Here is a 17,740-nt window from a genome sequence, read left to right as displayed (position 1 = left end):
GCTTGACCACAGGGTTGCTGGCTTGAGCATGGGATCATAGACATGACCCCATGGTCGCTATCTTGAGCCCAAGGTTGCTGGCATGAGTAAGGGGTCACTGACTCAGCTGGAGACCCTGGGTCAAGGCACATATAAGGAAAAAATCAATGAACAAATAAGGTGCCACAAATATGAGTTGATGCTTCTCATCTCTCTCCACTCCTATTTGTCTGTCTGTCTCTCTCTCTCTCTCTCACTGAAAAAAAAATGACAGACTCCAAACTTAGAAGCTTGACTGTTAATACAATAATGATTTTTCATTAAAAAAAGTGTTTTACAAAAGTAAATGGGCAAATGATTTTTTAAAGAGGGTTAGCTCTGGTTGGGTAGCTCAGTTGGTTAGAGTGTTGTCCCGACACACCAATGTTGTAGGTTTGATCCTGGTCAGGACACATAGCAGAATCAACCAGTGAATTTAAAAGTAAATGGGACAACAAGTTGATGTTTCACTCTCTCTCCCCCCTTCCTCTATCTCTCTAAAAGAAAAAGGATAAAAGGCACCAGACTCTTATTACATTACCAAAAAGATAAAATAATTCAAAACATATTAAAGAGATGTGCTATTTGTCCAGAATTCTTTACAGGTGACTCCAATTTAAATTTAGGAAGATCTTCCTAGAAAAACTTGATCAGGAACCTGAATTTTATAAAACCTGTGCTTGTAAAAGGTAAGAGATTTTGTCTCCTTATGGTATGTTTAACATTTAGATGGCCTGAAAACTTCCCCACTTCAAATGCTGATGTTTAGACAGTGGTAAAGAATTTTTTAGTATACATCATTCTCACTTTGGGAATAGCAAAGACATTGACAAGGAGAGAGGAAGTCAATTTATTATATTTTTCCTGTTATCCAGGAATTATGCAAATGTTTGCAGATTCCTGTAAGCCTCTGTCTTCCAGATATGTAGGGCAAATGAATCAAACTCCTTGGCTAAGATTCAGAAATATACCAGGTTAAAATGACCTAGAGCCTCATTAAAAATTAGAGTGAATCCCTGAAAGCAAGCAGGGAATCTCCTCCTCTGAACTTAGTTTAGCAGGCCTATGAATTTGGGTCTGAGGCCAGGTACCATACCCGATTTCACTGAATCCTCTCATAATCATGTTTATAGGATCTGGAAGGACCCACATGAGGAAGTCTGCCACCTCTGTCAACTGGGAAACTTATATACATAAAAGTATTCTGGAGGAAAGACAGCTGTCACCCACAGAAAGGCATACTTTCAAGTGCTGCTGATCACCCACAGAACTATCAAAGTAAAAGAGAAATTTAGCTGGAGTCATGCTTTCCATATGAAGCCAGCATTGCAGGACTGCACTGTGGTTCCAAAAAAGGACTTTTATAAAGTAACAAATATTGATTCTAAATGCAAATGAAAAGAGATCCTAGAAAATTGATTGCTATTCTCATAGTTTGTATGGCTATCCTACTCATGGCAGGGATTTCCTGTTTACTTTAAGAGTCATATCCACTAAGAAAATAAACATTACACTAATTTTCTTTCTGCTCTCCAACCACCTATTTCCGATTAGTTCTGTATTGTGCTCCTGGTGTGAACATGATCTGGATTTCTAAATACAGCAAACTGATCATTGACACAATACAAGTGGAACCATCTTTATTAGTAATTTTTAATTATAACAAAAATAAAAGTAGTATGCATCTAGGCACTCAAGTTCTAAATTTAACACAGAAATGTTTTGTTAACTGGTTTGATTGAAAAATTGATGTAGAAAAGAAGAACAGTTAATAAACAGACACACAGAAAGCTGACATCTATAGTTAGAAACTGCAGAAGACAGGTTTGATATCACTAGATTAACATGAGAAGGCAAATTCTCTCCAGTCACAGTATAGATGAATAAACAAAAGTAGATGCCTGTTATTATTTATAGAGATTCATTTGACTGTATAATAATATAAATGTTTATTTATTTTTAATTTTTTAGATTTTATTTATTGATTTAAGAGAGAAGAGAGAGAAAGGAAGGGAGGAGCAGAAAGCATCAACTCATACTAGTTGTTTCTTCGATGTGCTTTGACCAGGCAAGCCCAGGGTTTTAATCTGAGATCTCAGTATTACAGGTCAACGTTTCATTCACTGCGCAACCACAGGTCAGGCTAAGTATTGATTTTAGACCAATGTGAAAAATGGCCCATAGGATGGGTTCATCTTCAAAATTTACAATATTAGAACCATCTATGTTAGTTAGACACTGGGACCTCCATATTGCCTTTTTTTTCCAATCTGTATTCTTGAACTAGTCTCCTAATAAGACTTTTTTGAGAGAGAGAGAGGAAGAAAAAGAGAGAGAAGAAGAGAGAGAGATGAGAAGCATCAACTCACAATTGTAGCACGTTAGTTGTTCATTGATTGCTTTCTCATATGTGCCTTGACTAGGGGGCTCCAGCTGAGCCAGTGACCCCTTGTTCAAGCCAGCAACTTGGAGCTCAAGCCAGTGACCTTGGGCTTCAAGCCAGTGACTTTGGGCTCAAACCAATGACCATGGAATTATATTGATGATCCCACGCTCAAGCCAGTGAGCCCACACTCAAGTTGGCAACCTTGGGAGTTTCAAACCTAGGACTTAAGTGACCCAGGTCTATGCTCTATCCACTATGTTACCACTGGTAAGGCCTCCTAATAAGACTTTGATTCCAGATGATGGACGTGGATATCTTTTTATTTCACATCTGAAAAATAACATGTGGAAAGATGAAAAATTACTGAAGTGCCTAATTTATCATTTAAATGTGATACTATATAATTGATGGAACCTCAGGAAAATTTTATTGGCTTTAAAAGAAAACTAATTATTTAATTAATCTATTTTTTGTTTCATATCTTTATTGACCAGTAAAAACAAACCAAAAAAAAAATAGCAGTCACAACATTTCAGACTCTTCAGACACACAAATAGTAATCCATGGCAACCAAAAGTAACAGGCCCCTAACATCTGGGTCAAAGTCTGTTCTGGTAAGTGTGGGTGTCCTCTTGGCCCTATTCCCTCAACATTTAATTAAGTTTTAAATGATCAATCTTCTTATACTTGGATTGGAAAAGATCTCATAAGGAACTACAAAATAATACTTAATAGTTAATAATTTGAAAGCACGAGTGACAAGGGTATCACACAATTTGTAAAACTAATGTATGGCTAAAAAATGTTTTTTGTTGTTAATCAAGAATCTGACTTAACTGTTCATCATGAGTATGGTACATTCAAGGTTATTCCCCCAATGCAAATAATATCCTGACTTCCTAAAAATTCAGTAATTCTGTTATTCTATCACAATTTGGATAATTGTTTTTGCTTTGTATTTTACTATGGGTTTGCTGGATCTAGATGGCTACAACTTTCCCAGAGAAAGGAAAAAAAAAACAGTGGAGGTAATTTTTAAAAATTTAATGTTACTACTTTATATTAACACAGGGAAGAGATTGTAAGGACAAATACAAATTTAAAATAAGAAACTTAATTTTCCCTGTGGAAAATAAGGTATAAGATTTCCCTCCCCTCCTTTTCATCAAAGCATTTGCTTTAGAAAACTTGTCATTGTAGATACTTTCTCATCTCTTTGAAATGTATATAAATTCTCTGAAGACATATAGCTTCATGACTCAGGAATGTCTTTTTTAAGGACCTGGGAGCCATCTCTTTGATGTTAAACTTCAAGTATGATTACACTCCTATCCCCTAGTTTCTGTGGCAGGGTAGGAGCTTCAAGTTGCAAAACTACTTTCTCTCATAAAGATATGAGAAGTCTGTTTTTTGTTTGGTTAAAGCCAATTAGCTAACACAGATGATCACCCCAATTAACAGGTATAATAAGGATTAACTCTAGTATGTGTGAAAAATGGTGCTGTCAAGTCCTGTCACTCATGTATGTCATAGGCTGTATCTGCCTAGGTATATAAAAGGGTGAGATTCCTTTTTGTTTTTGCAGTCTCTTAGTAGATTACATGTGATGCACATTACATCTTGGTCTTAGACTTATTCAATAATAAGGAGTGTTTTATTTCTCTACTACCATTGTGGAAAGGATTTCTGGGTTTAGAGAGAATTTTGTTTTTTATTCTATTTCTCCAATTTAGACAAAGTAATGGCCTCTCAAGAAGTCCATGACATAATGTCTGGGACCTGTGAATGTTACCTCACATGGCAAAAGGGACTTTGCAAATGTGGTTAAGGGTATGAAACCTGAGATGGAGAGATTATTCTGGATTATCCAGGGGGCCCAACTTAATAACAGTTTTTAAAGTAGAAGAGAGAGTTTTAAAAGTGGGTCATATATATAATTTAAGAACTCAACCTGCAGTTACTAGCTTTGAGGATGATGAAAGGATGCTGAAAGCCAGAGAATGCAAGTGCCTTAGCCCATTATGGCTATTGTATCAATATACCAAAGACTGAGTATTTTACAAACAATTTTTTTTTCTTCTTACAGTTCTGGATGTTGGAAAGTCCAAGATCAAGGTGATAAAATGGTTGGGTGACTATACTCTTCCTAATTCATAATCTGTGCCTTCAGGCTATGTCCTCACTGCTGGAAGGGACTAGAATCTTTTTGGAGCCTCCATTATAAGATACTGCCCTAATGACCTAAGCATCTCCCAATGACTCCTCTTCATAATTACAACATTTTTTGGGAGTTTGAATTTCAAAGAATGAATTTGAGGAGGGGCAAAAAAATGCAGACTATAGCAACAGGTGTCCCCCAAAATCTGAAAGGGCAAAGAAGTAGATTCTCCCTGAGGGTCCCTAGGAAGTACAGCTCTATTGATACCTTGATTGTAACCCACTGAGACCTATGTTGGACTTCTGACCTCCAGAACTGTAAAATAGTAACTTTGTGTTCTTTGAAGCTACTAAAAGTGTAGCAATTTGTTATTGCAGCAAAAGCAAACAAACAAAAAACAACAAAACTAATAGAACAAGGTAGTCCCCCAAATCTAAGAGCAAGTCTCAGGAGAAGGTTGGTTTTAAGCCATTAGATCCAGCACTCCCAGGAGCTGGAGGATGTGTGCACTGGTTAGAAAAAGGGCTAACACCAGTTGTTACTACAGTCAGTCTGCCTATTTGTGGGATGCAGAATAAGGAAATTTATGCTTATAGTTTTTTTTTCTTCTTTTGAATAACCAGGCTTTTATTTACCATACTAAGCAACTGATGTTTAAATTGACAAGACGAGGCACTGAAAGATCTTTAGCTAATGTTTGAATCTACAGAGATTCAGTTACAATTTATAGATTCACAGTCTATGAATATGTTCAGAACAGTTTCAGATGAAGTAGCTTTTGTTAAAAGACTTAAGCTGTTTGGGAATATATAAGCTACCTTTTGTATTTATGGTTATGTAGGAAAATAGAATATTCAAATTACCAGAAAACTCAATTTCTAACCATCCCTGAGAGAAGAAAAGGATGAAGTGGGACAGGGCAGGGAAGCCTTAAAGAAGCCAAACTAGCAAATTTAACTTCAAACACACCCCCTTGTCTGTTATGGCATTTTTTTCCATTAGTTTTTGCTATCTCAGTTCTAAACAGTTTTTTTTTTTTCTGTGCAACTCTAAGTACATGCTCTTATCTTACAAATACAATCCTATTTTGTACATTTAATATTACTTAATATTAATTTCAGATGTATAGCAAAGTGGTTAGAAAATAATGCAAGTTACAGAGTGGTCCCCTTGATATTTCAAGTACTCACCTGGCCCCATACATAGCTATCATGATATTATTGACCATTTTTCCTATACTGTAATCGATATCTCTATGACTATTTTTAACTACCAATCTGTATTGCTTAATCCCTACTCTTTTTTTCCTACTCTCCAATACTTTTTTCTCCTACTCTCCAATACTCCTCCCCTCTGACAACTATGTCTGTTCTCTGTATCTATGAGTCTATCTCTATTTTGTTTGTTTTATTCATTAGATTCTACACATTAAGTTAAATCATATAATAACTTGTCTTTCACTGAGTTATTTCACTTAACATAATACCTTTTACATTTATCCATGCTGTAGCAAAAGGTCAGATTTTATTTTATTTTTCTGGCCGAGTAGTATTCCATTGTGTAAATGCACCACAGCTTTAAACAAAATTTAATTTTTTTTAATTTTTTTTTTTTTTGTATTTTTCTGAAGCTGGAAACGGAGAGAGACAGTCTGACAGACTCCTGCATGCGCCCGACCGGGATCCACCCGGCACGCCCACCAGGGGCGACGCTCTGCCCACCAGGGGGCGATGCTCTGCCCCTCCAGGGCGTTGCTCTGCCGCAACCAGAGCCACTCTAGCGCCTGGGGCAGAGGCCAAGGAGCCATCCCCCGTGCCGGGGCCATCTTTGCTCCAATGGAGCCTTGGCTGCGGGAGGGGAAGAGAGAGACAGAGAGGAAGGAGGGCGGAGTGGAGAAGCAAATGGGCGCTTCTCCTATGTGCCCTGGCCGGGAATCAAACCCAGGTCCCCCGCACGCCAGGCCGATGCTCTACCGCTGAGCCAACCGGCCAGGGCCTAAACAAAACTTAATAAAAGTTTATTTGAGCCAAACAGAAGACACAACTGAAAGCAACATCTAAATAGACTGAGAAAATGCTCCTAGCACAGATTTTTTTTTAATCCATTCATCTATTGGGCATTTTGTTTGCTTCCATTTCTTGGCTATTGTAAATAGAAGTGCATATATTCTTTCAAATTATTATTTCAGGTTTCTTCAGATATATTCTCAGAAGTAAAATTGCTGGATCATAAGGCAATTTCATTTTTTTTTTTTTTTACAGAACAGAGAGAGAAAGGGGCAGTTAGGGACAGACAGGAACAGACAGGAAGGGAGAGTGATGAGAAGCATCAATTCTTCATTGCTGCATCTTAGTTGTTTGATTGCTTTCTCATATGTGCTTTGAATGGGGGCTACCGCAGAGCAAGTGACCCCTTGCTCAAGCCAGCGACCTTGGGCTCAAGCCAGTGACCTTGGGGTCATTTCTATGATCCCACGCTCAAGCCAGAGAACCCGCGCTCAAGCTGGATGAGCCTGTGCTCAAGCTGGTGATCTGAGTTTCCCAACTGGGTCCTCGCTATCATAGGTCGATGCTTTATCCACTGTGCCACTGTTAATCCAAATTCGGAGGGACCCGAAATATGGAAGACAGGAACAAGGTCCATCGTTTACACATCAAAGCTTGGCCAAGTGGCGGGAACTCCGACAGAAATCTGATGGAGAGTGCACCGGCCCTTTGTTCTACTTAGTTTTTATAGTTTTGTAAGTGGGAAGTACAGAAGCAAAAATTGCAATTAGGAGCCCCTTACCACTATTGGTTATAGTCATATGTCCTTTAACATGATAGAACCACGTTCAATTTGCAAACCATACATCATTTTGGAGAAAACAAAATTTACAAGTCAATACAATGGTAGAAAGATGTCTCTTTACATATTAAAGGCTTTCCTATATTATCTAGTGTTTATCTGCTATCTCTCTGTCCAGAGTCACACATGCATTTACATAGGAGAGGTAGTTTCGGTGGGGACAAATGCCTGCAAATGGCTCATTGCTATAAGAAAAAGGTTTATTTTGGCTTTTCTCTTCCTGCACCTGGCTAGCCATTCACCCCTTTCCCCACAGGTGTGGTGGAATGTCTGGGAATCCATGTTTTCCTCCCCTTGCATTTATAATACAATGCCAAGGGCCATCCTGATTATGCCAATCACACAGTACAGAGACTATTCTCACAATTTCTCTGCACACCTTAACCCAAATTAATAAAATGTTCTCCAAGCCTCCTAAAATATTAATATTAATCCTGTAGCCTTTGGTACTTTACAATACCTGTGGGTGAAATGGCTCAGTGGCTCCTCACCACCACCTTGTCTGGCAAGATCTTTTTTTAAATAAAATGTTGCCTATTTTGTCTCAAGTCCACTTTTTCCCTCCCACATGAGATGGCTATTTTTGTATATTGTTTATAAATCATTGCTTTAGGCGATAGAGAGGGCTTGAACGTTATTGAGCAGAGATATTACACTATTAAAGGGGTGTTTGGGGGAAAATCAACCAAACTGCTCTGCCAGAAGTTCACTAGGATGAGAAGATGGAAGTGGGAAAGCCAGTGAGAACACAAGTTCAGTGTCTTGAGATGTATGCTACTAAGGATCTGAAGTAGAGTGAGAGCCCTTTGCTTTTTTCACTCATGTTTCATGTGAAGCCTGACTTTCATGTTGCTGTGATATCCAGTCTTTCAACTCTTCACCTTATTTCCCTAGTTCATCAGCTCCTTTCTATTGTCACTAAGTTCCTTAACCACCCAGGGTTTGTTTCATGGTTAGTCATTTTACTCACATGCTTGCTACTGTGCTAGAATTCCTTGCTTTCTTGTCATTTAATCATACTTTTATACTAATAGAACTGTTTCTTCTGCCTTGAGGAGGCAGCCTTGCCTTTTTGATTTTACTGTATTAATTAAATTGCTATAGCCAGTGTCCAAAATAAGGCAGGTTTTTATTCAAGTGACCTCAGTGGGTAAAAGCTTATTTTGGACTAGTCTGTGCTTCTGAAATTACTTAAGCTTCTTTGTTCTTCATCAGAAAATATAAGTGATACTTCAATAATACTGCCAAATTTGTTTGTCTGTAAAGTACAATTTTGATTAGCAGTTATGAAAACTGTCCAAATGACATATATAAATGTGTTTAAGCAGGTCAGATTTGGGAAATTCATTTATCAACAAATGGGTTTTATTTTTATTTCCATTACATAGACTTGGCCATAGGTCAAAAGTCAATTAAAACTTTTGTTGATTATACCTAGTATGCTTATAAGTCTAATTACATCAAACCACATATTTTTAGGTCAAATCTTTGTTATAGAACTATTAATACATACAGCAACATGAATGAATTTGAAAAGAATGATGCTGATTGAAAGAAGCCAGACACAAAAAAAAAGATACCAAACTGTGTGCTTCCATTTATATAAGTTCTTAGAAAAATGCGAACTATTCTATAAGGCTTGAAAGTAGTTTGGTGGTTGTCTGGGATTTGGGAGAAGAAGATAAAAGAAGGGGTTGAAAGGTCACACACTTTTGGGAGTGATGGAAAGGTTTATCTGGATTGTGTGTGTGATTATATCACAGGTCTATACATATGTCAAAATTCATTGAGTTATACATATTACATATGTGTAATTTAATGGTAATTATACCTCATTAAAAGTATAAAAATCATTAGTGAGGAATAATGTGTTAAGCTATTACAACAGATAAAATATCCTTGTTATAATCAGGTAATGTCTATACCCAGGAAATCACATGAGTTCATTCATTCATTCATTCATTCAACATTAAAAACATATTTTTATTTGTTGATTTTAGGAAGAGGAAGGGAGAAAGACAGAAAGATGTATTTGTTGTTTCACTTATTCATACACTCATTGGTCAATTCCTGCATGTGCCCTGCATGTGTCAAACCTACAACTTTGGCTTGCCGGGATGATGCTCCAACCAACTGAGCCACCTGCCATTTATTCAGCATTTTTGAACAACTGCTGTGTACCAGAGATTCTGCTGGGAACAGTGTATTTTGATTGATTGATTTGAGAGGAAGAGAGAGAAACACCAATTTGTTGCTTTGCTTATCATGCCACTGTTGGTTGATTCCTGCATGTGCCTGGACTAGGGACTGAATTCTGTGCATCAAGACAACACTCTAATAGCCACATGGCCAAGAAGGGAACAGTGTTAAACAAGACAAACAAGATCTTTCTTTTGAGGAGGCTGAATTCTGGTAGAGGAGACAGATTAACAAGTAATTAGAGTGAAGTGTGAGAAGTGTTATGACAGGGCAAGAAAGAGAGGCTTTGGGACAGTTAGAAGGATTAGCTAAGTTAATTACTTGGTATTAGATGTTTAAAAACTGTCTTGAAAAGGATTCTGAAGCTTAGGAGGATCCCATATGTGAGTTCCTTACATTTGCCAATATGAGGAAGCTATCTTGTTAAAGTTGACCTTATCATAAATTTCCCAATAGTATGACTATTTCAACTGGTTCTGAAAGTGTACAAGAATAATAAAGATATCTTATTATAAACAATTTTTTTTTCAGAAAAGCTTTTTTTTAAACAAGTCTAAGAATTATTTTACATAATTAATGTAGAAATTAGAGTAACTTTTTTAAAACAAAAGAAGACAATGACATTTGTTTGAATTTTCTTTCAAGTCACCTATGGTGTTAAATAACCATGTCTTTACAACTGTTTTATTATAAGGACAGATTTTCTTTCATTTTTTAAAAATTTTATTTAGAAAATTAAATTTAACAGGGTGACATTGATCAATAAGAGTACATAGGTTTCAGGTAAACATTTCTATAACATTTGAACTATTGATTATGTTGTATAACCTATCACCCAAAGTCAAATCACTGTATATTTATCCCTCTTTACACCCTTCCCCCACCACTCCCCCACATCCCCTTCCCCCTGGTAACCACTTCACTTTTATGTACGTCTATGAGAGAGAACCATTCTTAATGCAAAGTTTTTATTGTTGGGGAAACATCAATTTTATAGACTGTAGTACAGTCAGAGGACAAGTGCTTTTTTTTGTTTTGTTCTGAAAAATTGTTTTCAAGTGTTTTTTTACCCCTTATGTGACTCTGTCTGAGCTTTGCTAAGGGTACTATAGTTGAATTGTGTAGTGGATCAGGTCCAGAGAAAAAAACTGCTAAAGAATGTAAGTAAACAGGATGTCAGATGTTATCCTTAGCTTATTTCCCTAAACAGTTTTTGGCTGCAAAATAAAATGCCATTCTTCTAGCTTCTGCTTATATACAGTGATGACTGACAGCAGGCACAATCCTCATTTGCTTGGCACTGTGTCACCATGCAACTCAATGTGTTTTGAAAGGAATGATCATGACACACCATCTCTGTGAGATAGTATGAAGACATCCGGCCATTTCGTGGAAAAATTTTTCTTAGCCTGCCTTCTCTGAACCATGTTGTGCCAGCAAAGCTCCCCATGAGGCTCAGAAAGTTGGCCTCTTCCTCCTGACAGAAGCCAGATTTTCACTGAGATTAGCTTATTTATTGACAACATTTTCCCACATTAGCCCAAGAGTGTCTCATTTCCAAGGTCCCTGAAGTGCTGCTGGCTCACCTCTGTTTTTCATGAGCCCTTGCTTCCTTCTTTCTCCTCCCTCCCCAGCATCCTCCTTACTTCCTTCCTTTACAGCTTCTTGCACTTTTTGTTTTTGAGAGGGGTGTTTTTTCTTCTTCTTTTTTATTCTAATGTGTTCTGCAGATTTTGAAAAAGAAAATAAGTGTTAATCCAGGGTTTTTACATTCATTCTCTTTCCACATCTTTGAGTGTGATCTCTATGGTTTTAAAATTCTATAATTTGAATAGGTTCCACCATTTGTCTAAGAAAAATTATTTTAAAGCTTTACTCTGCAAGCACCAGAAGAGAACTCATAAAAAGGAAGACAACAACAGATGCAATCGCGGATGTGGCTTTAGTCCTTGCAGCTGCCCTAGAGAGCTGTTCAGAGCATACAGTCCTCAGTAATGAATCCAGAAGAGCAAATTGTGACATGGCTCATATCCTTGGGAGTTTTAGATTCCCCCAAAAAGACCATCTGTGATCCAGAGGAGTTCTTGAAGTCTTCGCTGAAAAATGGGGTAGTGCTGTGCAAATTGATCAACAGACTGAGGCCTGGCTCTGTAGAAAAGGTAAGGGACATTTGCAGTATCTTTGGGAGTGCTTACACTCATTGGTTGACTCCAGTATGCGCCCTGAACTGGTGTGGGCAGCAGTAATATAACTTGAGATTTTCTATTGCTCTGGTCTTGGGACTCTCCTACTTTAATCTATTTCTAAGAGTTAGACATTCTTTCCTACTATTTTTATAGTTTGAAAAGATAAGAAAATAAAATGTTAGTGTTAGTAATTAGTCATTAAGTATTTGTAATATAAAAACCTGTTACACCACTGGTACCAAGGGACAAGGAGAAAACCCATATCATAAGCTCACTCTGTCATAGAGATAAGTGTTACTCCTCCCTATGTACCGAGATGTTTTCAATTTAGGACACATATGGGTCTGTGGAATAATAATAGGATAATTTATAACAGATACAGATGAGGTTCAGTGATTTTAGTTTGACTGAAATAATTGTAAATTTTCTTCTCAAATAAATAAAATATCCACTGAAAGAGAAGCTATTTAGTGATTATAAAAAATAATCTCAAATTTCACATAATTTTGTTAAAACAATAAAAACCAAATATGTTTCAAATGCAATGTGTTCAAAGTGAAACTACCCTTATTCTCTTTTGAAAAATTGAAGAATTTTAAAGTTAGAAACCCATGATCATGTGGAAGGATATTTTTAAGGTTAGCAGCGCATGTGACCGTGAGTATAGTTCTTTTCCTTCTTGATTCTCTTGTATTTTTATTGAACTAATTAATTCTAATTAATTTACTTATAATTTTTTAAACTTGAGAAGCAGGGAGAAAATGATGGTGAAAGGTAGAGAATTGTGATCAAATGCAAAGAACAACAAAGGGGAAAATATACTTGAATAAGTTATCATAAAGAGGAGCGAGTGAGGTAATAAATTGAAAACAAAACCAAGCTCAGAAAACTGTCTGTGTTTCTCTGATTTGCTATCACCACATTTGGGCAAAAAGCATGAGAAAAGGTTTCTAAGTAGAGATGGCTTTAGACTAAAGGCTTGGTGACATTCGAAACAAAGACTAACCGTTTAGATTTTTGCATCACTTCCTTTGGTGGTTATTTCTCTTCCTGAATTGACAGGAATGTTGCTCCTTGCCTTAAAAAGCCTGCCTATGTAGTTATTAGTGAATGATGAGTATGGTATACTTGGCATTGGATCACAGTCTTACGTGACATTTGACTATGTTTCTCTAGTACTGTCTGGAGCCCCAAATAGAAGTTGACTGTATCAACAATATCAGTGACTTCCTGAAAGGATGTGCAACCCTTCAAGTGGAGGTAAGCCCACCCAGATTGCCTTCCTTGTTGTCATCAGTTTTTTACTCTGTTAGTTAACATGGTGTTGCAGTAAAAGTCCTTGGTTTATTTTCACTGTTAAATAAAGGAAGCATTTTACAGAAACCATGGCTGAGATGGGTGGCTCCAGTAATGGTTTCCTAGTTTGACTTTTCCAGAAACCATTTTCAAAACAAAACAAAACTCAAAACATGGTATATTTTAACATGACCTGTGATGTCACAGTGGATAAAGTATTCATGTGGAATGCTGAGGTTGCTGATTCAAAAACCTGAAGGGAAGAGGGGAGGGTGCTATCAGGAGGGGGGAAGGGAGATGTTGAGGGGAATATGGGGGAAGGGGGATGCATTCGGGGCAACACTAGAATCTATGTAAACACAATAAATTAAAATCAATAAAAAAACCCTGCTCTTGGCCAGTCAAGAAACATATGAAAAAAAAAAAATCAATGACTAACTAAAGTGAAGTAACTATGAGTTGATACTTCATGCTCTCCCCCTGCCCCACTTCTGTAAAATCAATAAACAAACAAATAAACAAACATGGTCTATTTTAGATAGAGCATCTAAGCCCAGAAGACAGGCTTCTGGTGACAGAGCTTGTGTGGTGTGCTTCCCTACTAAGGGAAACCAAAAGCAGGCCACTGACTGCTGCAGAGGGTCACTGCGTTCCCCCTGAATTGGAAAGAAAGGAAAGTCTATAGTTACTTTTTCCCATTAACACTTTAGAGCAGAGGCCTTGAAAAGCTGAGAGAACCAGACATGATGTAAAAATAGTGTATATAAATATATTGCATTATTTTATAGTATATGGTTCCTTACTGTGCGTTTAGCTGGTTTACTGAAATGCAGTTGGTACTTTGATCTGTATGCCAAATTACTTTAACTTCTCTGTGCTACAGTATTTTTATCTGTACAATAGGTACCTTGTGGGGTTGTTTTAAAGATCAAATGAGATACTACATAATAATTTAGAACTAAGACCTCTGACCTCAAATGACCTATGAGATAATGTGTGCAGAGTGCTAAGGACAGGACTAGGAACATAAGTGTAGACTTGCATTAGTAGTATTATTTGTGGAGAACTATTAGTACTAGTATGGACAGGGACTCTGACACTAGACTGCTTGGGTTCAAATCTCAGTTCTCTTTCACTAGGAGCTTTGTGATCTTCAACAATTTATTTAACATTGCCTCTATGTCTCATTCTGCTCAGCTGTAAAGTGGGAATAAAAACAACATCCATCTTAAGTATTAGTGTGAGATTTTAATAAATTCATGTTCTTGGAATAGTATCTGACACATAGTATTTTCCAGGTGTTACCTATTATTATTAATAATAGTACAAGTAGCTTTGCCCCACTTAAACTTTTCTTGCTTCAGAATTTTTCCTAAAGTTAGTCATAGCATCAGGATATGCTTGTCTCAGAATATTTTTAAAATATTTATGGTATTGATTTTAGAGAGAGAGGAAGGGAGAGAGGGAGAGAGAGACAGGAACATCAATCTGTTTCTGTATGTGCCTTGACCAAGGATCAAACCAGCATCTCTGTGATTTAGGATGATGCTCTAACCAACTGAACTATCTGGCCAGGGGTTGTCTCAGAATATTTTATTCTAGGTTTCCCTATTGCCCAATTTTAGCTCTGTGTCTGTGCACACACACATGTATAAGGGAAGATGTGTGTGTATACATGAACACATGTATGTACATGAGCACCTGTGTGTATGCCTTTTGAAGTAGGTATGACTTGAGACACTCTAACCTTTATAAAATGATGGCTACTGTGGAACAGATCATGGTATTTTCATTTTTATTTGTCAAATAATAACATGATGATGTTGGCAATAATTTCTACACTCTGAAGCTGTCAGAAGGTATACTGAGTTGCTTTGCAGTTCTAAGAATACTAGATAACACAGAAATTCCCCTTGGTCTGGCATTGTTGGAGAATGAGTCATTTTTAAAAAGTGGATTTTTTTGCCTGAGCTGTGGTGGCGCAGTGGATAAAGCATCAACCTGGAAATGCTGAGGTCGCCGGTTCAAAACCCTGGGCTTGCCTGGTCAAGGCACATATGGGAGTTGATGCTTCCAGCTCCTCCCCCCTTCTCTCTCTGTCTCTCCTCTCTCTCTCTGTCTCTCCCTCTCCTCTAAAAAATAAATAAATAAAAAAGAAACAAAGGTTTAAAAAAAAAGTGGATTTTTCTGATAACTAATGCTTTTTTAAGCACCAATGCTTAAAATATTTTATCCATTTTGAATAGAAGTATTTTAAAAAAGTGCATCATAATTTTTATTTTTAAAATGAAAATCACTTGACATATTTTTATCTTTTTGATAATTCAGGCTAGCCTGAAAATTATATAAAATTATAATAAGGCATTATCAGCATTATGGTTAAGCATATACCTTCTGTAGTTGGACAGATTTGGGCCAGAGTCTTGGCCTAGTCAATTATTGATTGTGTAACTCTAGGAAAAGTTACTTGATTTATTTTTTAGAGGGTGTGTGTGATGTGATGAGGTCTTGCTGCCTACTCTGGCTTCTGCAAATTGCTCATGGAATGCATACACAGCTTCCTGACTTGGGACTGAGGGGGAGAGGGAGAATGGTAGGTACTATAGTGCTAAAAGCTGAAATAGGTTGAAATTAACTGAATAGACTTGAGTTACATCAGACAGATTCTGCCAGTACAGTTGCTGTCTAGGTAGAAAGAATGATTCCTGGTGCTTCCCAATCTTCTCATGATTTTTTCTCTAAAGTAATTATTTTTTATGTGATTTTTGGGGGGGAATCTCTATTATGAACCAGGTACTTCCTGTGCACTGGAAATAGAGTGAGCAAGATAATTACTTGGCCTTTTAACCTCCAGCTTCCTCATCTGTATAATATCTATTGTATAGGTTGTTTTAAAAATCAAATGAGAAAATACATCTAAGGCACTTAGTATATCACTGTATATAAGGCATGCATAATAACTGCTCAGTATTAGTGTTATTACTAAGCAAGATAATATGCAAAGTTATACCTATAAGTGGTATACAGGAGCCATATTGAGGCATTCCTAGAACCCTGAGAGAAGTCTAATAAAACCAATACATGAGACATAGCAAAGCAGGGTTGCACCCAGCAGCCAACAATATTGACCATTCAGTCTCAAGATCCAAGATAGCTAAAAGACAGGCCTAAACACAAATCTTTGCAGAGTTTTAAAAATTAACTTATGTTTGGCATAAAAAATTATAGCTAAACTACAGAGCAACCATCATTCAGAACCATCTAAAATCTGGCTGAATGGAAGTCCTACAACTAGGGAATTAAAGAGGAAGCCACATCAGACTGGTAGGAGAGGTAGAGATAAGGAAAGGCTGGTCCCACACTCTCATGTGACAGATAAAACTCAGAAGAGATATCTCGGCGGTGGAGGTCCCTTCTGAGGAGTGAAGGGCCCAAGCCTCACACTAGGCCACCAAGCCCAAAGTTCCAGTGCCAGGAATAAAGTTTTCATAGCTTCTGGTTGTGAAAACTAGCTAGGATTGAGACTGAGTGATATGAGGGCTGCTGGAGTCCCAGGCAGTTCTTCTTAAAGGGCCCACCCACAGACTTACTCTCTGAACTCCAGTGCTGGGGCAGCAGCTTGAAAGGCACCAGAAACCATGACCAGGTAGCTCAGTTGGTTAGAACATTGTCTCAAGTTGCTGAGCTTGTGAGTTTGATTCCTAATCAGGGCACAAACAAGAATCAACCAATGAATGCATAAATAAGTGTAACAACAAATTGATGTCTCTCTCTCTCTTTCCCTCTCTCCCCTGTTCTTTATACAATCAATAATTTTTTTTAAAAAAAAGAAAGGCACCAGAGAAATATGGGGAGAAACTGAATTGTCCAGCATCAGGCCTTGACTGGGGGGCAGCTTTCTCCCAGACAGGAGTGCTAGCAGAGGCTATTGTTCTTTTTCAGTGCCCTCCCCTCACAGAGCTGGAAGGTGGGCACTGTATCTGAGTTTCCATCAACCTGGCTTACACTGTTTACCCCACACTGGTGATTCCCTGAGGGGCTGTCACACAACTTTTGGCTGCACCCAAGCTGATTCCAGTAGCTTTTCCCCCTTTTTTGTTTTATTATTTTTCTTTTTTCCTTTCTTTTCTTGTTTATTTATAAAATATTTTTTTTGAGAGAGAGTAAGGGAGGGAAAGAGAGAGAGACAGAGAGAAACATCAATTTGTTGTTCCACTTAGTTGTGCCATTTATTGCTTCTCATATGTGCCCTGACTGGAGCGTAAACAAGCAACCTCAGGAGTTGAGCTGGTGCCTTCAGGATTCAGCTGTTGACCTTAACATCAGTGACCCCATGATTGAGCCAGTGACCTTGAAATAGAACTTGTGACCTTAGCGCTCTGGGATAATGATTTATCTACTATACCACTGGCCAGGGCTGTTTTTTATTTTTTTTAAATCTTTTATATTTTTGTTTATTTTGTTCTCTTTTTGTTTCTGTTTTTTTTATTTTTCCCAGTGGCTTTTCTATATGAATGGTGTGTCTTGGTTCATGTTTCAGATTTCCTTAAAATCTCTCAAATAAGCAACATCTGGCCACAGTGTGCCCTGTACCTCTTGCTAAGTGGCCTCAGGCTAGTACTAGTAGGAGCCAGCCTTCATTCTCAGCTT

At 37.5% G+C, this 17,740-nt stretch overlaps 1 protein-coding gene across 2 annotated transcripts in view; it reads left to right on the top strand.

Annotated features, from left to right (window-relative positions):
• Window positions 1–11,517: 11,517 nt before the first annotated feature.
• The window catches only part of ARHGEF6 (Rac/Cdc42 guanine nucleotide exchange factor 6), a 190,143-nt gene continuing 183,920 nt past the window's right edge, over window positions 11,518–17,740 (top strand). For both annotated transcript variants that reach the window (XM_066356648.1, XM_066356647.1), the window contains exons 1-2: window positions 11,518–11,767; window positions 12,971–13,054. In XM_066356648.1, coding sequence (XP_066212745.1) covers window positions 11,603–11,767; window positions 12,971–13,054 — 249 coding nt within the window. In that variant the 5' untranslated portion in view covers window positions 11,518–11,602. The remainder of the gene's footprint in view (window positions 11,768–12,970; window positions 13,055–17,740) is intronic.

Source organism: Saccopteryx leptura, chromosome X (genome assembly GCF_036850995.1).
Source record: "Saccopteryx leptura isolate mSacLep1 chromosome X, mSacLep1_pri_phased_curated, whole genome shotgun sequence".
Taxonomy (NCBI): Eukaryota; Metazoa; Chordata; class Mammalia; order Chiroptera; family Emballonuridae; genus Saccopteryx; species Saccopteryx leptura.
Note: the sequence above shows the minus strand (reverse complement) of the source record. Positions and strands in the feature narration are given on the sequence as shown.